The sequence below is a fragment of the Odontesthes bonariensis genome, chromosome 12 (assembly GCF_027942865.1).
Source record: "Odontesthes bonariensis isolate fOdoBon6 chromosome 12, fOdoBon6.hap1, whole genome shotgun sequence".
Lineage (NCBI taxonomy): Eukaryota > Metazoa > Chordata > Actinopteri > Atheriniformes > Atherinopsidae > Odontesthes > Odontesthes bonariensis.
The window spans coordinates 30,688,615-30,711,314 of NC_134517.1; the positions used below are offsets into that span (position 1 = coordinate 30,688,615).

A 22,700-nucleotide genomic window follows, 5' to 3' on the forward strand; every position below is an offset into this window, starting at 1 on the left:
TAAATTCTGCTCTGTGGCAAAATAACATGTGAGGTCATCAAATATCACATTTCCGTCCCATGAAACAACACCACCTGCCCCTAGAGTTGGAAAAACATGTTTGTTCTTTAGCACTGACCCAGAAAAACCCAGTGGAACCGTAATGATCTTAGTGGAGAGAGAGGCATAGGTTGAGTAAAAACGGTACACAGAGTCAAACAGCTCATTCTCTTAAGCTTCGAGGACAAATATACATGAAGTACAGGTAACTGTGACATGCTGTTTGTTGTCGATTAAGGGAGACTTGTTTTTGACCATTTTAACTCTTGTATGTCCTCTGCTTAATCTGCATTTTCTGTACATTAGCTTTTATTTTAGTACAGTTTTAATGGGTGACGAATGCAATGCAACATTTATAACCCTGGGCGGACACATAGAAGTGCACACATACAGATTTCTTTATTTTGTGATCATGTTAGCGATATATATTGTAATACTCTTCAGTAATTCAACCATCATAGGCCTTATATGGATTCACAGAAACCTACACGATCCTATGTACATTTTCATCGCGGCTTTGTTGCTGAACTCTATTCTTTACAGCACGACTATCTACCCAAAACTTTTGATTGACTTTTTATCTGAGAAACAAATTATAACTTACCCTATTTGTCTGTTTCAGTGCTTTTTGTATTACTCTTTAAATGGTGCAGAGTTCTTACTCTTGGCAGCCATGGCCTATGACAGGTATGTTTCTATATGTAAACCTCTGCAGTATGCGACGATCATGAGAAAAACAACTGTTGTATTTATTCTGGCCTTTGCTTGGCTTGCTCCTGCCTGTCAGATTGCAGTGCCGGTGGCCCTGAACGCTAACACCAAACTCTGCAACTTCATTTTAAAAGGGGTCTTTTGCAACAATTCAATTTACAAACTCCACTGTGTGAGTTCAGCAGCGCTGTCTGTGTATGGTGTGATTGTCTTGATAAATGTGACTGTGATCCCTGTGCTTTTCATACTTTTTACTTACACAAAGATTTTTACAGTAACCTACAAAAGTTCTGGAGAAGTTCGGAAAAAAGCTGCACAGACCTGTTTTCCCCACCTACTTGTTTTACTCAATTATTCTTATTTGGTTACATATGATGTCATTATAGTTAAACTAGAATCAGATTTTTCAAACCCTGTGCGTTTAACGATGACTTTACAGGTCATTGTATGTCATCCCCTTTTTAATCCTATCATATATGGACTGAAAATGAAAGAAATTTCTAAGCACATGAAAAGGATTTTCCGTCAAGAGAAAGAGAATTGATACATGAGCAAACATAATTGATGTACTGTTGCTCTGCTGTAATTACAAAGAAGCAATGTGATTACTCTTTGAGTCAGTAAATCCCATTATTTTCCCTCTGTAGTGAAGTGAAGTGAAATTTATTTATATAGCACTTTTCAGCAACATGGCGATCCAAAGTGCCTGTAATTACCACTACAATTGAGTTTTGCTTTAAATAATGATTATCTGGCTTTCATTTAGCCATAATCGTAAAACATAAACTAACAAACTAGATTTGACTGTGTAAATTTTGTCTTTTGAATTTATCAGTGATCAGAAGGATGTAATTGCACCACTCTAACATTCCCTCCTTTACATCAGTGTTGTTTATGTAATTGGTCTTTATATATATAAGCAAAGCTCTCTTCAGATTTAAAACCTTTATTTTAAGACTTAGACAGATTTTACACGAGTCTGGGTTTTTAATGTTTTGGAAGTCTCTTTACTATTTAAATGTCAACATAATGAATGATAATGAGCCATCACAGAATATCCCCATCAGAAATATTTACACTGATACTAGTGATAGAAAATATGTAAAATATTTCATCTATGAATAATCCATGTGTCATAAAAGACAAGGCAGAAAAAGAGCTGTGTGTATGGTGTCATTTCAAGTAGCATGTTATCATTATATGGCTTAATCTGCTTTATAGATGTGCAGAGGTGGGTGTTGGACTGATAATAATGCTTGACTTGTTTGTCAGGAGAGTAATTCACTGCATTTGAATGAACACATTATGATTCAAGGAAACAGTTTGTAGCCCCAATTCAAAATAATCTGGGAAGCTGTGTAAAACGTTGATAAAGAAAGAAAACAAGCATTTGCAAATCTCACTATATGTAAAAAGTGAGACATTTACTATTTCATGAAAAATGTTTTTCTTCAAACTGAGTTTGATGGCAGCAGCTCATCTCAGATAAGTTGGCAAAGGGCCATGTTTACCACTGTGTCGCACCTCCACTTCTCTTTACACCGAGATTCAAGAAAAGACGAGCACAAAATGGTGATGAGCGCATGCACAGCCCTTCCTACGTCTTCCCAGCTGCCCGACACAGGTTCTGTAGTCTACTCTCTTCTGATTGGATAATCTTGATTCACACTCCAGTCCAGCAGGTCCAGTTTGTGTTGGCTACCGTGGTAACAGAAACATTTCTACATACCTGTTGAAGTTGTCAATAATGGTAACGAGTCAGGTAAAACTGTCATAGAAGGTACCTGTAATAAAAACTATGCTGTAGTCATATTACCCACACAGGTGCTAATGGACTATAATCGTTTCTAGGATACATATTACTATTTTTATTTAATTAAATAATTAATATATTAATTAATATTTCTGTTTATTTACGTATCTATTTAGGATATCCATCCATTTTCTATGCCCGCTTATTCCATCGGTCATGTTGCGGGGGGGCTGGAGCCTATCCCAGCGGTCATCGGGTGAGAGGCGGGGTATATTTAGGATTTTTAAAGTACTATTCAGCTTGGTTACTTATGGTTAACTACCACCATAGCAGTAGTGTAAAAGATGTTGTGTATCAACGTGTTGTTTCTTTGATGTCACTGAGCACAGCCTCAGTTATGTTTCCTCTGTCTAACTGTTACTTCATTCCACGTCAGATTTCTCCATCTTGCTCCATCTTCCCAAATTGCCTGAGTTCACCTGCACCTGATTATCCTCACCTGTGACTAATTAAATGCTCATTATATAAGCTGCATTCTCCCATTTCCTGCACCTGCTCCAGCATTCTTTCCTTGTGCATATGTGGTGTGTTTTGTCCCTGCCTGTTTAACAATTACTGCCTTTTACTAAAACCTTATCTGACCTGGTTGCTAGTTGACCTGTTTTCCTGTTAACAAAGCCTTTTTGATCATACTTTGGTTTTGTGTGCTTTGACTGAATACCTGCCAATTGACCTTTTCATAAATTAAAACACAAGATTTGCATTGTATCCTTCTTGTCGTGTTGTGCAGTTAAAGGTAGGGTAGGAGATCCTGGATTTTGAGTCCAGCGAAGCAGCATTTTGAAAATACACAGGTCAAAATAGGGCTGCACGATTATGGAAAAAATCATAATCACGATTATTTGGATCATAATTGAAATCACGATTATTAATCACGATTATGGAACAACGATAAACAACTGAATTTTATTGCACTTCTTTCCAAAAAAAAAAACAATTTTCAGTGCAGAACAATTATTACTGCATAAAGGCAATAGCATGACGCTTAGGCAGGCTTACAAATGTACTATGTAAGGAACAAACAAAATAAAACTGAAATGCAATTATTATTGCATAAAGGCAATAGCATGAAGCTTAGGCGGGCTTAAAGATTTTTGGCCAGAAACACCAGCCTGTCAACATGTTCTGGTTTCAAGGATGCCCGAAGACAGGTCACTATATTGCCCCCTGTGCTGAATACGCGTTCCGATGGGGAACTTGTTGCTGGGATGCAGAGGTATTTTTTTGCCAGCTTTGACACTCTTGGATACAATTTCTGGTGGTCTCTCCACCAGACCAATGGGTCATCTTCACTGTCTAGACTGGCACACTGAAGGTATGCCTGAAGCTCAGAGGCCACAGTCTGCTGCTCCTGCTGAAGAGAGGATGATGTGGTTGCCCCAGTGCCTTTGAAGAAGCTCCCCAAAGTCTTCCGTCGCTTAGGTGCACTTGGTCCATCCTCTGCATCGTCTGTGGTACCTCCACATGGATCAGTTTGGCCCATCACCTTCAAGAGTAAATGATGTTTAAGATAAGAAAAAGAGCAATTCAGTATTATATAACATATAGTAACATATTCAGGTTACATCAGTCATCTTTTAGCATATTGTAATGCATTTAATTAACATGTATTGTATTGTACATTTTAATGTATTGTACATTCTGCATTTATATAGCCACAATTTTTACCAACCGTGCGTGCAGATGCATCCATCTCAGAGATGAGCCTGGCCTGGATTGGTGCAGTCCTGTCCTCATTCACGTATCGCAGCTTAAAGGGAGGGTTGACAGCAGATGCCATATCTAGCAGTTCTTGTGTCTTAGGATCCTGGTATTTCTCCTCCAAGTAGGCAAGTATTTTGCTTTTGATGGTATTGGTGAGGGTTGTAGCATCGTCACTTGTTTTTAGGATGGATGTGCTGAACAGGTGGAGTACTGGCTTGACAAAGGAGATGCTTTCATACTTCTCACTGGACAGTGCATCAGTGAATTCAACCAGAGGTTGGAGAGCTTGGTTGATGGATTCCAGGACTTCAGTGTCCTGCCATGTTGGAATGAGGGTTCTTGCTTTTCGGTCTGAAGATAGGACGTGAGAAATGGCCCTGTGCTGCTCCAGGACTCTTGCTATCATTGCCTGCCTTGATCCCCACATTGTGGGGCATTCTGTCTTCAGCCCATGTTCTGGTAGCTTCATCTCCTTTTGAGCTTGTGTTAGCTCCCTTTTGCGCCTCCAACTGTAGGAGAAACTGCTGACAAGTTTCTTGCAGACCCCCACTGCACGGTCAATGTGTTGATGCTTCTCTGTAAAAGAATGCAAGAGTCATGTTGAGTCATCCCATAATAAAACATTATGTGCATATTAATGTTATATGAAGCCTATATTCTATTATTTTCTTTTCATTGTTTTGTTATACTGATAATTAACTTTTACTTATAAATTCAATAACTTATACTTATATCCTTAAATAACTTTTAAAGGCCAATTTTACTACTACAAGTCTATGGCAAAAATATACACAAGAACTATGTAATGTAAATGTGCTTCATTTAAGGCACACTGACATGACACAATGTAGGCATAAATAAGTAATAACTTGGTTTATCAAATAAGAGCAAAGAAAAGCATGTCTGTATTTTCAAAACACTGGCATGCGTTTAAAAAATAATAATACTCACCAATTGCCAAGTGGAGCCTATGGCCAAAGCATTGAAGTCTTGTCCAGTGATTGAGAGCTACTGCCTTGACGACATTTGCCCCGTTGTCTGTTGTGATGCAGACAAGCCTCTCTGCTTGCAAGTCCCAAGAAGCCAGCGCCTCTGTCAAGCCTTGAGCAATTGCTTCTCCCGTGTGGTCCACGGGGAAATAGGACGTCTGCAAGCAGCGGTTTTTAATTTCGAAATCCTCGTTGATGTAATGAATCGTCAGGGACAGATATGGCTCCATGGTTCTGCTCGACCATAGGTCAGTCGTGGTGGCATAGAATGGGAGAGCTGATATTTCTTTCTGTATTTGTTCTCGACATTGTTTGTACAGCGCAGGTAATGCCACCTTGGAGAAGTAATTTCTGGACGGGATCTCGTATCTTTTGTCCAGCGTTTTGATCATTTGTTTGAATGCCACATTGTCAACAGTGTTTATTGGAGTCACGGCTTTGGCTAAAGAAATTGCGATTTCTTTTGTTATTTCCGCGTGTCTTTGTGATGTTGGCGCATATGGTGTTGCACGGTGCAGGTTGGCATTTATCGTTGTCTGCATCTGGGTTGTGGCATGGGGACGGGGCATTTGTGAAACTTTGCTTTTCAGTTTCGTTGTATTTTTCAACATGGTTCTTCTTTAAATGGTTATAAAGATTAGTTGTGTTGCCTTGCGGTGCCGACACAACTCTTCCACAGTCTTTGCACAACACCTGCTTTTGTTGGACATCGCTAGCCATGAAACCAAAGTAGCGCCACACAGCCGAAATTGAGCCCCTTCGAGGGAAGAGCTCGTCCTTCTCACCAGAGAGACCGGCTGTGGGGTTATCTTCTGCCACAGCTTCAGCTTGGCTCTCGGTCATTTCAGTCATCACCACCAGTTTTGTCTTCCCTTATATCAGTACTACTCTGCTCTCACCACTTGAACTTGACACCACTGCTGGCCGCACTAGTGAGGAGCTGCGTGCTTAACTTGCTTGTGGATCAGTTAGGCGGCGTAACGAATAGGTCCATGTTCGCCCCCTGGCTCTTGGCGGACTACTGGTTAAATGCTTGCATGCTAGAGTATAATGCAACTAAACCCGTATTAAGAAAAGAAATGTAAAAAAATCGCGATTTTCATTTTTCATAATCGTCACGGCCAAAATCGCGATTTTGATTAAAATTCGATTAATTGTGCAGCCCTAGGTCAAAAGTCCCAACACTTTTCTTCAGATTCCCCCCGAAGCCACGCCTCTAGAGTACATGAACACGCAATGCTTGTTCACGAGCACGAAGGTGCACAAGCGCTGTTCTGACAGCAAGCATTGATCGTTGCCGTATTTAGTATTTAGTATATGCTAACTATACGTTTAATAATGTTAGGTGCTAGCCAAGCTGGCTCTAGTTTAGCTCCCTGCCAAGCTTCTGAACACGTAATTCATTCACGAAGAAGGGTACGCGCACAGGGGGAAGGAGGGGGAGGGACGAGCAGATTGCGGTTTGATAGACGCATCAGAATCCAATCATCGTTAAAGGTCCGTTCAGTATGATTGGATAGTGTTTTTCCTAGATTGTTAATTCTAGAGCCCACTAAAACTTTTCATTTTTGTGTCAAAACTTTTAATTAATTGGTTGCAATGGGGGTGTGAAGAGTATTTCAAGCAATATGTTAAAAAAATGCTCCAGAAAAAGAACCCCTACCCCACCTTTAAGTCAGATCTTATTACAGTTTCAGTGGGGTTGCAACAGAGGACGGCCATGCAGCTCTTAATATGAACTCTTATTGTAAAGCTGGAGTTAAAGGCATGGTTGGTAATCCCGGAGAGCTAGCAAGAGAGCTAGCAAGATTTGAAAGTGGAACCTCCACTAAACAGCCATTTTTGCCTCCGGCTTTCTTTTTCTTCCCCTTTTAGCGGGGCGAGCCGTTACAAGTAATGGTAGTTTTGGCTGCATTTTCTCTGCCATTGCACTCACATTAAGTTATTTTCGGCACCGGTGAAATCGCGTGTGCGCTGAGGAGGGAACCGACAGAGGGGGGCGTAGGCAGAACGGGCAGAACTAGACATGAAGGCATCCGATTGTTTTTTTGTCCTCGGCCCAAGGAGCTTGGATTGGTCAGCTTTTTGTCAGTCCTGAAGCTGCCACAGAGGTCTGATTATTTTCGGACCTTTTTCTAAATACATCATGTATAGATTACTCTCAGGATAGATGGACCCTTTCACCCAGTATTACAAAATGTGTTTCCGAACAGGATTACCAACCATGCCTTTAATTGCCAAAACAAGACTCACAACTAGGGTTGCCAAACATTCCTTGAAAAACAGAATCGTCCCGTATTTAGAAACAAAAGCACCGTGCTAAATATGGGACGATTGTTATGGGTGGATAAGACTGGATCCACAAGCGAACAAGAGACTGTAAGGTTGATGTCAAAAAATGGATTTTATTCAGTGAGGGGAGAGTTGGGATGCCAGGAAGCAAGGAAAGGATCCAGAGTGCAGGTCGGCGGGAAAGGAGGCTCTGGGTCTGGGTGCGTGATCGTAAGGGGGGCTCGTAAGGAGAGGCTTGGAGTTGGGCTGCTGGCTGGTTCGGTGGAAGGCTGAGTGCTAGAGCCGGCACTATACTGGAGAAAGACAATCATCTGGCACCGGAGCATTGGGGAGAGCAGACTTTAACCGGTGCCAGATTGATGATCAGCCACAGGTGAGAATGGTGGGAGAGCGCTCCTCCAAGCTGCTCCGCCCAGCCTGAAACCAGCAAAGAAAAACCAACCAGCACCCAGGACCAAGTAAAGGTAAAAGAACAATATAATCACCACAACAATTCCGTTTTTCAAGGGACGGTTGGCAACCCCACTCACACAGAGCTGAATTTGGAGCAAAAAATTAAATGTTTGGAAGCATTTCGACTCTATGCTCGGTACCCCTTGATGAAAAGTTCAAATAAAGTGCAATACCTGGGGCGGTCGGTGGCGTAGTGGGTTAAGCAGCCGCCCAATGTACAGACGCCCCAGTCCTCGCGGCAGCTGGTCCCGGTTCAAGTCCCGCACCGAGCGGCCCTTTGCTGCATGTCTGCCCTCTCTCTCTAACCCCTTGCATTCCTGTCTCTCTCCAACTGTCCTATCATTAAAGGCATAAAAAGCCCAACAATTTTTTTAAAAAGTGCAATACCTTTACTGCTGGGGTTATTTATCGATTTGGAGAGAAGATTTTTATCAACACAAAAGTTTATCTGTATGAGCAATGCCTTCATCAAATGGTAAATAACCTTATTAATAATTATGTGAGCCGCCATGCCTGCTGTTTTTCTGGACGCTGCTTCCACTGTGTAGCCTATCTTGGAGTTTTTTTCAGAAAACAGTTGTGATGCGTAATCAGCCAGTAATCTACCAAGTTCCTGACATTAATGCATATTTACCGTAAATCTATAGCCTGGCTGACGCGTCCACAATCTCGATGAGATGGTGGTCTGGGAACTAGGTGTGCATTTTCTCGTATTTGAGGTGTGGTTTACGAATGCCTAGAGCCGTTTATTGGGCGCTACGAATGTCTATCAAATGGGGTCTGGTTCTTCCCATGCTGCTTTGCGCGCGATTCATAGCCAATTGTATCACTTATGCCAGATGACGACAGAAATTCGACGAGGAAGAAGAAGAAAAAAAAGTAAAATAAAAGTAAACTTGCGCTCTAAGCAACTTAAAGTGATGGTTCGGAGTAGATTCACCCTAGGGTCATTTGAACCGTGACATCCAGCCAAGTTTTTCCGATCTTGGCTGAACATCAGTTGAGTTACTGAGTTATCCCGAATAGCTTGGTACAAGCGCTAATGAACCCTGGCAGTATCTCCAAAATTACCACACTAAAATCACATGCCATGACACCAAACTTCTACAGTAGTACAAATATGGTCTGTACTCACAAAACGATGCATTTGGAAGTTTGAAAATAGTCCAGGAGTTTATTATTATCAACACAAGCCTAATAGCTTCTCTGCTGCTAAAGCTGTGTCAACGTCACTTCCTTGATCTGGGAGCTTCAAAGTAAGATATTTTTATGTTGTAGAGTTGTGAATTTATTTTATCAATGGAGAAATTGAACGGTAACGTTGTGTCCGCTGCCATGTTGGATTAACACTCTACAAGCTTCGGTGTAGCGCATAGACGTTGTCATCGTCTTGCCCCCCCCCCCCCCCCCCCCCCCCCCCCCAGTTCTGTGATTGGTTCCCAAACTCAGGCAAAAATAAGGGCGGTGGTTTCCAGGTTGACTTTGCAGTGAGAATGAAATAGAGCGCAAAGCAGCATGGGAATTCCCAGGCTAGTAAATCTACAGAATAGTTGTCTTTTTAAAGAAAATGTGACATGCATTTAATAGGCTGCTGTTTTAATCTTAAAATCAGTTAACAATCTCCTTACTTCTTTGTGGTCGGTGGTGTTTGTGTGCACATGTATTAAGTTATTTCTGTGTGTTTTCATCCGTTGTGAATTTTGCATCCTGCTCGGTTGTCACTGTTCAGCTCATGAATGCTGTGATGGTGATTTATTTATTTTTTTTACCAGGAAGACTGGCAGTGTGATTTAGAAACAGACAAATAGCTCTTTTTTTTTTTTTTCCTTATGAGGGAATACAGTCAGAGGGCCAGGGTTTAGGAGACATGGTTAACCAGTGAAATACAACATTTGCCATCATACTCAAGAGTCCAACTCCAGAAAACATTTGCAATGGCTCCTGTTTGTGTGGTCAGGTCTCCAGGGTTTGATGCTGATGTAACTTTACTGGTGAAGAGTTTAATGAGATCCATGGAGGGTGACAATCTTAGAAAAACAAATCATCATCAGAACTCAAGACAAACATGCAGAGTGTAACTTTTTTCAGTTAATGACATGATAGATATAAGTAAGGATTTGTCCAAATCACGACTCATCTTTTCAAAAATCAAATTTATAAACCTGTTAAATTTTGTTATATTTTATTTTTGCCCATTTTTTGTATGGAAGCTCGATTAAATACAACATACATCATTCTTGGTGGACATGTAGAAGTGCAGCGATACAGATATCTTTATTTTCTGATCATGTTGACAGCCTATATTCTAATCATTTTCTTTAATGCCTCCATTGTTTGCCTCATTGTTGCCCACAAAAACCTCCACGAGCCTATGTACATTTTCATTGCTGCTTTGTTAATCAACTCATTTCTTTTCAGCACCAATATCTACCCGAAGCTTTTGATTGACTTTTTATCAGAAAAGCAGATCATATCTTATCAAGCCTGTCTCTTTCAGGTTTTTATATTTTACTCCTTAAGCTGCTCAGAGTTCTTGCTGTTGGCAGCCATGTCTTATGACAGATATGTGTCCATATGTAAACCTCTGCAGTATCCAACCATCATGAGGAAGACTACTGTGAGTATTTTTTTGGTCTTAGCTTGGCTTGTGCCTGCCTGTCACGTTGCAGTTCCAGTTACACTAAATATTAATAACAAACTTTGCACCTACACTTTAAAAGGATTCTTTTGCAACAATGCACTTAGCAGCCTTTCCTGTGTGAGTTCAAGATTTCTATCTGTGTATGGTGTAGTTGTTCTATTTAATGTTGGAATTTTTCCTATGCTTTTTATACTTTTTACTTACATAAGAATACTCATTATAGCTTATCAGAGTTGTGGAGAGGTCAGAAAAAAGGCTGCACAGACCTGCTTACCTCACCTGCTAGTTTTGATCAACTATTCTTGTTTGCTTACGTATGATGTTGTTATAGTTAAACTGGAATCTGATTTTCCAAAAATTGCACGTTTTGTAATGACATTGCAAATAATTACATACAATCCTCTTTGCAATCCACTCATATACGGACTAAAAATGAAAGAAATTTCCAAACATCTGAAAATGCTGCTCTGTAAAGCCAAAGAAAAGTAATTTCACCATTTACAATTCTTATTATTGTACTAATAAAGATGATAGAGATGTTTTTTAAATGTAGAGATATATGTACCTCTGACAATCTAAATATGAAAGTGTTTCAACTATCCAAGATGAGATTTTTATTGTTTGATGAAGACACTTTTCTGCTCAGCATTTGTCTGGTACCCTGCTGTCTGTAAGGATTAAGGATGTCTTTATTACCCCTGACGGGTGATTAGTTGTACAAGCAGAATTATTCATGACAGGAGCAACTTTGATCTTCTTTGAAAGGGGATTGTTGGGATTGATCAAGATTGACCTCGTACACATTAAGAAGTTCATTCAGAGATGTTGCATCGGCCTTGCTGCACACCTTAACAGTCTGTTTCATCTTCTGAGGATATGTGTTTCAGCTGATAAAAGAGAATGTAGGAAGAGGTCCAATGAAACAAGAAAATAAAAGTTTGATCGATATCTAAAAACTGCAAAGCTAAGAATTGAAGTAGATGTGAGGCTTCTTGTTGTGGTCATGCATCATCCACCTGGCTCTCACTGAAAGTTCTGCCTGAATTCTCAGATTTTTTAAATCTCAGTGCAGAGGATAGGTACGTTCATGACAGTCTGTGACTTTAACATTCATGTAGATTTTGAAAATGATAGCTGTAATGTTGCTTTAATAATGCTGTGATAATTCTGAGTTAGACTCAGCTGTTTTTTTCTCAAAATGTACACAGACCGGCTCACTCTACTCATCGCACACGCCGTTGATCTTGTTCTGGCATTAGAAGCAATCGGTTAACAGTATTTTCTCACAACCCTACGAATGGTTACATATAATCTGCTCTTTAATCCAATTATCACTAGAATAAAAATGTTAAGACATTTTAAAAGGATTTTTTTTTTTCAAGCCATAATAAATAAATGTATTCATTAACAATCCTTATTACTGGAACAATAATAGAAGAATGTGAAAAGATGATACTCAGTTTGGGGAAGCTAATGAAGAAACAGTTTTCTGTATGCAAAACGCTACAGTCACAGTTCACTTATTTATTTCATTCAACTTTAAATTTTAATTTGTTTCAAATTTTCACATCCGACATGTTTCTTTTTGTATAGACTGTGCCTGACGTATATAAACACTATTAAATTAAGTTACATGTTTTATCATTTTATTTCAGCATAACATGGATGTTTAAATGGCCTAAAACAGCTGATTTATTCTGGTTTACATGTCATTGATGTAGTCATAAAATGGGCCTTACAGACAGCTGCGTGTATGCCTCTGCTCAGTCATATCAGCCGTGTGAATGCTCAGATGCAATCTCAAGCGTGTGATCTGATAAGCCATACCAACTGTGTGTAGAGACAGCTGATCTGTTCACTGATTCCAACTCTGTGTTAGATGCAACTGTGGGTCATGTGTGCAAGTGCAAGTAGGATGGTGTGTTCATACAGTAGAGTAAACAGGTGGTTATTAGGAGGGGGGCTCCGGAGCTGTCTAACTCCGTTTGTTTGGTCTGTATTTCAATGTTGGCTCAATAAAATGCACCCAGATTGAACTTTGCTGTCTACAGAAGATTATTTGTGACCCCTCTTGTGTCTTGACTATCTTTTTAACCACTGATATAATAAAATTTTGAACCTGCACGCCAGTTTGACTGAGGTGACCAAGAGACAGGGGATGTGGGGAGATCCTCCACTACACTGATAAAACATGTGTATGAATGTGTAATCTTGTTAAATGAGCCCTCTGTTCCCCCCTTGTGAGAGATTACATTCAATAAACTGTCACTGTATGTGAAGGATGGTTTAGGATGTATGAAAGAAAAAGGTTTTGGATGTGTGGAAGCAAAAATACTTTTTTGAGCTGGTGCAAGTCAGAATGGTGGGTCGTGCGAGGCGTAAAAGGACACCTTCAAAAAAGGAAATTTGATTTATTTTTCAAAACAACAAGGTTAATATAAAGCACGGCTGAGCCGGATGACAAAAACTAGACTGATGAAAAACATGACATGACTAAACTAAATACTGGACTAGAAAACTAAGGTATGAGGGAAAACTAAAACATGGGAAAACTAAAACTAAACATGAGCTAGAAAACTAAAGACATGACCGAAACTAAAGCATGAGAAAACTAAGGACTAAACAGGAACTAAACAACAAGGCATGAGATAAACTAAAACATGATAAAACACAAAACTAAGAACTTTAACAATCCTAAGATATTGTAGTTGTTTTTAATCAATAAATAAGAAACTTAGTTTTAAGCTTAGATGTTATTAATAATAACGTTAGCTGGTTTTGCGAGGAAAGAAGAACAATGCACATTAGCTTTTTATTCACTTTTTTCTGCTTTAATTGTATATAATATGCCATATATTCTTCAACAAAGGTTTTTATCTCATTACAAAATGGATATTAACATTCTTTTTGTTTCATACTCAAATAAATGTCAGAGTCATCACGTGTCAAGATTTGTTCTAGTGACTTTAGAACTGCTGACTGTAATCGTAAGTACTTCTACAGGGTGTGGAGTGAGATCATGGCCCTGTTGTTCATCACTTTGTCCACTCGTGTGACAGATCAGCCTCTTTCAAACATGGGTGGCGACTGATCTCCTCCTTGTATTCAAGCCGGCAATGCGAAATCACGAGGCGGGATCGTTTTGCCTCTTTTATTACCTCTCTTGCCGGCTCATTGGCATATCAGTGGTGGAATGCCTTTGATCGCCGCTTTCTTCTTCTGTACTTTCACACATGACACGATGCACAATGAAAGTGCAACAGTCCCGGCTTGATAAGATATTTTTCAAAGAGGCTATCTTTTCTCCACAACATACATACACAGCAGTACAGACAAAATTTAGGAGAACAGATTGGCACCCGACTTAATATCAATGAAATTAAGGACATTTTTGCTCTTCTGGAATCTGTGGGTTTAACAGCATGTACAGCTGAATTTCATTTGCATAACATGATCATTTACATCATAAACTGGCCCAGAGCTGGCATTTAAATAGTTAGTGAAAAGAAAAAAAAGAGAACAGAAGGGAGACAAGGACATAAGCTGACTTATGTGTATAAGACAGTCCAGGCCTTTAATCCCCTCACAGTTAACACAGATTAACAGCATGTTAATTCTAATAGAATCAGTTTCCGATGATACCCATGTGTGCTCCCTCCTTAGGTCAGACCTTTATCATCTGCCTGAAAGGCTGCAGTCAGAAAAACACACATAACAACAAATAACAAAGAATCAACAAAACACATTTAATGCCTGTGTTTGAGTACATGAGAGCAATGAAGCAAACCTTAAATTTTCCAGTCTTTGCAAACCCAAACTGCTTTACTGCAATCCCAACACTCCCCCAAATGCGTCACGATCAAGAACAACCAAATGTTAACTTTCAAATGTTCCTAACTTTGCACACTACTGCTTACAGGAATTGTAATACTTTAGTCTGTGAATTGTTCTGTGTAAACCCGCTGTAAACCCGCTGCAGTGGCAAGAAACATCAAGCTGCTAGAGCAAATAAGACTTTTTTTTTTTTATTCTAAATTGGATTTATTAAGATGGGTGGTACAACTGTGATCAATTATACTAATCCTAACTGTATATGAACCTTAACTTCAAATAAATCTTAAACATTTTATTATTTATTTCCATAAACATTCTCCTTTCTGATATCTGTACCATCAGTGGGCTTGATTAGATCTAGTTTGGGTCTGGCATGTGGGCAAAAATACTGTTCTGAAGGAGTTACAAAAGAGCTTGTATGTATGTCCGAGCAGAACAGATCTGGTGGATACTCCACTTTACAAGAACCATCATCCTCTCATGGTCTTGAAAAATAATGTTGTAGAAGTTAAACTGTACTTTAGAGGATGTATTAAAATAGAGATGTAGAAATGTGGTAAAGTGAATTGCTGCAACAAACTGATAAACCATTACACTGTTGATGCTGACTTTAGTTGTGGCTATAAATCATTTGTAGAAATATATTCTGACATTAAACACCACTACAGGATCAGGTGAGTCTCTTATCCAAATTACTATTTAGGAACCTTTATTTTGACTCTGCAGAGCAGTCTCTTGAGCTGTTTCGTAATTTTCTTCATTTTCAGCCCATATATTATTGGATTAAAAAGCGGATGATATATTATTATCTGTAAAGATGTTATAAAATTTCCAGTCTTTGAAAATCCAGATACCAGTGTATTTACAGTTACATCAGATGCAGCCAAACATGAAAAGCTCATTAAAACTATCAAATGAGGCAAACATGTCTGTGCAGCTTTTCTCCTGACTTCTTTAGAACTTCGGTATGTTATCATGATTATCCTGGTGTATGAAAATATTATCAAAAGTACAGGGAGAAGTGCAACATTTATCAGTATGAATGTAGGCATTATGTCTAGTACTACTGAGTGCACACAGAGAAGATTGTAAAGTGGACCTTTACAAAATATCTCTTTTATAATGAAGCTACACAGTTTTGAATTAAAAATCATTAGAGCTATATTAAACACAATGAAGTGAAAAGTAGGTATAATCCAAGCTACAGATAAAAGAACACTGACAGTCCTTCTTGACATGATAACTGGATATTGCAGAGGTTTACATATAGACACATATCGGTCAAAGGCCATGACAGTCAACAGTAAAAATTCTGAAGCACCCAAGGTGTAAAACACGAAACTTTGAAAGAAACAAGCTGGAATAGATATGATCTGCCTCTCAGATAACAAGTCGATCAAAAGCTTTGGGTAGACAATAGTGCTGAACAGAACTGAGTTCAGTAACAAAGCTGCAATAAAAATGTACATAGGCTCATGGAGGCTTTTCTGAAACACGATGAGCAAAATAATAGTAGAACTACAGGAGAGTATGAGGATATATACAGTAAACATGATCACAAAATAAAGGTATCTGTATTTGTGCAATTCTATAAATCCATCAAGAGTTATATATGTAGCATTCAGTTCAACATCCATCAATCTAGTCAAAGTTAGAATATGACAGTATTAATATGGCATTAAAAAATACATTTTGAATAGTTATGCATTGTAATCAGAGTTTAGTTTTTATTCTTACTGCTGTAATTTATACTCATCTGATCTGGTACTGCGAACAACAAGTCTTCATATCTTTGTTTCACAGACTGAAGGGTTTGAGCTTACAGACCACTTTTATGAAACTGCATCGCTCTCAGTGGACTTCATTAATCAGTCCAACAAGAGCAACTTGTAAACATCTAATTCTGGAGGCCGGTGTCACGCCATGGGACATTTTATGTTTTAGGTGTTCAGTTCATGTCCAGGTTTTGAGTTTTAGTCTTGTCATTGTTTTTCCCCCTCACTCTGGTCATTGGTTCATTCACATCATTAGTTCATTCACTGCACCCGTTAGTCATTGTCACCAGCTGCACTCACTCTCCAATTACTCCCAGCCCTCTATTTATTTTCCAGTCTCCCCTGTCTTGTGTTTGTTTTTGTCATGCCTAACCTGCTTGTGCCTTCCATGTCTACTTACCCATGCTACCCATTTTCCCATGTTTCACGTCACCGTTAAGCTAAGCATTTATTTATTCATTCCATGCAATGTCATGCCAAGTTTTTTGTTTGCCTTTCCACAGTTAAGTTTTTTGAATCCGGCTTTGCCGCGCCTTTCGTTTGAACTTTGTTTGTTTTTTGTTAATAAATCAGCCTTTACTTTTTTGAAATCCGCATCCGTGTCCTCCATCCTCACACAAACCTGACAGCCGGTACCACACGTAGCACACTAACCATATTTTCTCCTAAATCATTTTGGAAACATTGTTATGTTATTGGATTGTACCGCAGTTATTATTTATAAGACATGTAAAAAATGAATTAATCTGACTGATAAACAACAATAATGTATACAGTAAGTAAAGTATTAGCCCAGTATCCCTTTAGAACATGTAATAGCTGTCATAGCTTACCCACTGCACAAAAATGTTGTATGAAGTCACAACAAATGCAACAAAACTGTGAAATTCCTCACGTAACCATGTGAGTTACATATCTAACCCTAACGATGTGCTTAATTTGTTTTGTACTTAGAAAACATCATCCGAAGCTGGGGTCTGGGAATCTTAGAGATGTTGAAATCTGGAAAGAGTATTTCCAAACTGCAGGAGGAGGATTGAAGACCACCTGGATAGCAACAGCAGCAGGCAGGTGTGGAAGGGAGTCCAGCACCTCACCAACTACAGGACCAACCTTGGGGCTGCTGAAGTTGACAGCTCTACGGCCGAGGAGCTGAACATCTTCTTTGCCCGTTTCGAGGCGGAGCAATCGGACGTAGCCACGCTTCACCCTGCGGCCCATAGCAGCCTCACCCTAAGCCAAGGAAGGCTGCTGGACCTGACAGCGTCTATGGACATGTGCTGAAGGACTGCTCGAACCAAATGGCTGGAGTCTTCACCAGGATATTCAACCGGTACCTCTCCCAGTCCATTGTCCCACCCTGCCTAAAGTCCCCCATCTGGCGACCTGTCCAGGGTGTACCCCGCCTCTCACCCGCTGGGATGACTCCAGCCCCCCTGTGACCCGAAAGTTGGATTAAGCAGGTATAGAAAATGGATAGATGTATGTTTTTATATGCTTTTTTTCCTTTTTTTAATGCACTGACAGGATGACATTTTTTAATTTTGTTGTAAACACAACAATGGCAAAAAAAGATGTAATTGTAATTCAACCTGGAGAGACTCACACGGAGAGATAGGGAGACAATTGCAAGGTTTATTGTCAATATTTCTTTGGCGCTCGGGCCCCGGCGGAGGACATGCAAGCTGAACCGCTGTGAGCTTGAAAGTCCGGCATAGGGAGATGCTGAATATCTTCCCCCCTTTGGGACCCGAACCTGGTGGCGGAGCCGTACGAAGGAAGGAGATGTCGAGGACTTTGAGACATCGGGTGGCGATGGGGAGGTGGTGGGATGCAGCTTGCTGACGAACAGGTCGAGCCCAGGAAGGAGCGCCTTATATGTGGATCTGGATGGTTGATGAGCGATTGCCAACACCTGGTGAGTCTGCTATGTTGAATTTGCGGCTAGCCTACATTTCAATTGAAATTAATTGTAGTGGCCAGATATATTTGTTTTTCCATTTTCTCCGGCTAATATGCTAATTTCCCAATTGAATAATTATTCTGCTATATTTATGCGTCACACATCAAACAATCAACAAAATACCTGTGTTAATGTGTTTATTTGGCATTGACCTTGTTTTATTGTCTTACTATAATCACACCGTTACTCCAAATGGGTCATACACAAAAACAACCTGACTGATGTACGATGTTTGCCTTTTGAATTTCCTGCTTCGTTGTAGCTCATCTCTTTTCTTTTCTATTGATTTCAATTAGAATCAATATTTAGTTAGCATGAATTGGTTTGTAGTACAAAGTTATTAGATTCGTTGATGTTTTATCATACTAAGTTAACTGTCAAATGTTTCTTACTTTGTACACCACAGCTTAACTTGTACATTGTCTATGTATTCCTCAGCGTCCCTGCTACCCTGAATTGTATTCAGCAGGAATAGAAAAAGAGTGGATGTATTTTTCAGGGTATACCAGCAGTATAAACGCCATGGCACAACTTCAAACAATTTGAGCAAATAAAACTGTCTGTAAAGTGCCATAAGTGCCACAGAAAAATATCAACAAAAAAAATACACTAAATAAAATGATATCTTTCCTATAACTTTTTTTTGAGAATAATCTAATAAAATGATGAAATAAGATATGGAACAGCCCAAATGAGTCACACGTGACTACCCTGCTGGGGACCCATGACACACAGGTGTTGTAAGAGTTCAGTGATTTGTGGATTGAGCTGGGCTCTGAGGCCAAGGCCATAGCAATGCCTTACTGCTGAAATAGGCACTTTCCCCAAAGCACAGCAAAGTATATGAAATTAGTCTCCAGGAGAGGGTCTGGACCTTTTTTCCACTCGGTAATCAACCTGGGTGAAAGGTGGAGAATAGGGATGGGCTCACTTGTAGCCCCATTTCTTGGAAAAGCAGGAGAGGGGCTGCTGGATGAACAAAGCTAATAAAAAAGAGAGGAAAGGATGACTGGGCAGATAAGCAGACCAGCATGAAAGGAATCCTAAAGCAGGGGGCTAGAAAATCAGAGGCACCGGAGGTCTGCAGATGCCCCGCTAATCCTGTTCCTGCCCATGGTCATTTTTGTCAAAAATAGATTGACAGAGTTAGTGCACAATGTGTGGTGCATGCCTCTGGAGTTTGAGGTGTTTACAAGTTGCTCTTGTTAGACAGATTAATGAAGTCATCTGAGGATGAAGCAGATTCATAAAAACAATCTGCAAACTGGAAACCCTTCAGTCTGTGAATCAAAGATATGAAGACTTGTTGTGTGCAGTAACAGATCAGATAAGTATAAATTACAGCGGTAAGACGATACTGTACTGTTGACATCTAATTATCTTTAATATTAGCTTATTCTGTCATATTTAATTTCAACTTTGATAATCTTGATGGATGTTGAACTGAATGCTACATATATAACTCTTGATGGGTTTATGCAATTGCAAAAATACAGATATCTTTATTTTGTGATCATGTTTTCAATATATATCCTCATACTCTGCTGTAATTCCACTATATCATTCCTCATAATGTTTCAGAAAAGCCTCCATGAGCCTATGTACATTTTTATTGCAGCTTTGTTACTGAACTCTGTGCTGTTCAGCATTATCTTCTATCCAAAGATTTTGTTCGACTTGTTATCTGAGAGGCAGATCATATCTATTCCAGCTTGTTTTTTTCAAAGTTTCATGTTTTACACCTTAAGTGCTTCAGAATTTTTACTGTTGACTGTCATGGCCTTTGACCGATATGTGTCTATATGTAAACCTCTGCAATATCCAGTTATTATGTCAAAAAGGACTGTCAGTGTTCTTTTGTCTTTAGCTTGGATTATGCCTGTTTTTTACATAAGTGTGTTCAAGATGGCTCTAATGATTTCTAATTCAAAACTGTGTGGCTTCATCCTAAAAGGGATCATTTGTAAATGTCCAATTTACAAACTTTTGTGTGGGCGCTCAGTAATACTAGACATACTTCCTACAATCATATTTGTTAATGTTGCATTTTTCCCTGTGATTTTGATTTTATTTTCATACACCAGGTTAATCATGATAACATACCGAAGTTCTAAAGAAGTCAGGAGAAAAGCTGCACAGACATGTTTGCCTCATTTGATCATTTTAATCAGCTTTTTATGTTTGGTTGCATCTGATGTAACTGTAAATACACTGGCATCTGGATTTTCAAAGACTGAAAATTTTATAACGTCTTTACAGATACTAATATATCCACCACTCTTTAATCCAATTATATATGGTCTGAAAATGAAGGAAATTACGAAACACCTCAAGAGACTGCTCTGCAGAGTCAAAATAAAGGTTCTTGAATAGTAATTTGGATAAGAGACTCACTTGATCATGTAGTGGTGTTTAATGTCAGAATAGGTTTCTACAAATGATTTATAGTGTAATAATGATTTATCAGTTTGTTGCAGTAATTCTGTTTCCAACACCTCTACATCAGTCTTCAGTATACAAATGTATGATTAATATTGTTTATATTTGCTTAATTTCTTCCTATATAGTTGTAGCCTCCCTCTAAGTGATAATGTAAACAGTGTTTCTGAGGTTATGTCCTTTCTATCACTGCTAAAATGTTTGAAACCACTATAGTACAGTTTTATTCATGCATTTTTTAAAAGAGCCTCACAATTGTGTCTTTGTCTTAGGAAAATCGATTTATTTATTTATTTTTTTTTCATTAATCATTTACAAAAAAAGCTGTTAACAACAGTTTCAAAAGCAGTTTAAAGTGTTTAAAGTGATGTTTTCACCAGGGCCGACCTGCTCTGACCCCCATACTCTCCCACCCCCCCTCTGACAGCAGTATTTTAACCAATGCGCTCGACCTAAACTCCAACCAAGCTAAATGTCACACTGATATAAGATATGACAATTGAAAGTTTATGAAAATAAATAATGAAATGTTTGTGATTTTATTTGAGGCCATAGTAAAAGGGTTGTTGTTCAAGTTCATATACAGTTTGGGTAGTAGGTACAAGTTTTACTGTAACTGGGATTGTCAGTGGAGAGTTTCAATAAACTGCCCTTTAATCAGAGTCTAAAAAGTCTTATTTGCTCAAATTGTTTGAAGTTGTGCCATGGCGTTTACACTGCTGGTATAACCTGAAGCATACATCCACTCTTTTTCTATACCTGCTTAATACAATTCAGGGTCGCAGGGACGCTGAGGAATACATAGACAATGTACAAGTTCCTGCAAGCTGTGGTGTACAAAGTAAGAAACATTTCACAGTTGACATAGTATGATAAACATCAACAAATCTAAGACAAACAACTTTGTACTACAAACCAATTCATGCTAACTAAATACTGATTCTAATTTAAATTAATAGAAAAGAAAAGAGATGAGCGACAACAAAGCAGGAAAATTAAAAGGCAAACATCGTACATCAGTCAGATTGTTTTTGTTTATGACCCATTTGGAGTAACGGTGTGATTATAGTAAGACAATGAAACAAGGTCAATGCCAAATAAACAGAGGTATTTTGTTGATAGTTTGATATCTGTTAATATGTGAGTTTTCTTGATTGCTGCTTCTCAGACAAACAATAAAGGCTTGTCCTATTGGAAAATGATCATATCTTTAAATTTCACATTGTTAAACATAAGAAAGATCAGGCCGTAACTAACTCAACACGCCACCAAGCTCCTGGTGCAGTCTATGGTCATCTACTACTGCAACGCCCTCTGAACTAGTTTCCCAGCCTGTGCTGTGAAACCTCTGCAGATGGTCCAGAATGTGGCGGCGCGTCTGGTCTTCAATCAGCCTAAAGAGCACACGTCATCCCTCCGTTCAGTTCAATTCAATTCAGTTTATGTATATAGCGCCAAATTGCAACAAATGTCATCTCAAGGCACGTAAATAATATAGTCCAATTCAAGCCAATTGGAGTTAAATTCATTGTAATCATAATTAATTTCAAAATAATCCAATTCATTCATATAGAGCAGAGATACTCATTGCGCTACGTGTCACTGACGGCAGGAGAACACGGGCCTGTAGATACATTGTGTCGCTGCATCGAACAGATCAGTGTGTGGATGCAAAACAATTTCCTCCAGCTAAACTCAGACAAAACTGAAATCATTGTCTGTGGCCCACAGAAACAAAGAGAAAGTGTTATCAGTCACCTTGAGACTCTCTCTCTAAAACCTAATTATCAGGTTAGAAATCTCGGGGTAATATTGGACTCAGACCTGAACTTTAACAGCCACATTAAATCAGTAACATCAGCAGCTTTTTACCACCTAAAAAACATTGCCAGAATCAAAGGAATAGTGTCTAAACCAGACTTAGAGAGACTGATCCATGCGTTTGTCTCCAGCAGGTTAGACTGCTGTAACGGCCTGCTCACTGGGCTCTAAACGGGCTGTAAGACAGCTGCAGTACATCCAGAACGCTGCTGCTCGAGTCCTGACT

The 22,700-nt window shown here is 39.2% G+C and overlaps 4 protein-coding genes across 4 annotated transcripts; 3 read left to right on the forward strand and 1 right to left on the reverse strand.

The window, feature by feature from the left end:
- The first annotated feature begins 367 nt into the window (after window positions 1-367).
- LOC142396011 (olfactory receptor 4D6-like) lies at window positions 368-1,294 on the forward strand. Its single transcript, XM_075478558.1, has one exon. The coding sequence runs from the start codon at window positions 368-370 to the stop codon at window positions 1,292-1,294; it is 927 nt and encodes a 308-aa protein (XP_075334673.1).
- An 8,910-nt stretch (window positions 1,295-10,204) lies between these two features.
- On the forward strand, window positions 10,205-11,131 carry LOC142396012 (olfactory receptor 2AT4-like). The gene has a single exon (XM_075478559.1). It carries the CDS (start codon window positions 10,205-10,207, stop codon window positions 11,129-11,131), a length of 927 nt encoding a protein of 308 aa, XP_075334674.1.
- A 4,040-nt stretch (window positions 11,132-15,171) lies between these two features.
- On the reverse strand, window positions 15,172-16,113 carry LOC142396014 (olfactory receptor 10AG1-like). Its single transcript, XM_075478560.1, has one exon. It carries the CDS (start codon window positions 16,111-16,113, stop codon window positions 15,172-15,174), a length of 942 nt encoding a protein of 313 aa, XP_075334675.1.
- A 3,532-nt stretch (window positions 16,114-19,645) lies between these two features.
- On the forward strand, window positions 19,646-20,587 carry LOC142396015 (olfactory receptor 10J4-like). The gene has a single exon (XM_075478561.1). It carries the CDS (start codon window positions 19,646-19,648, stop codon window positions 20,585-20,587), a length of 942 nt encoding a protein of 313 aa, XP_075334676.1.
- Window positions 20,588-22,700: the final 2,113 nt, after the last annotated feature.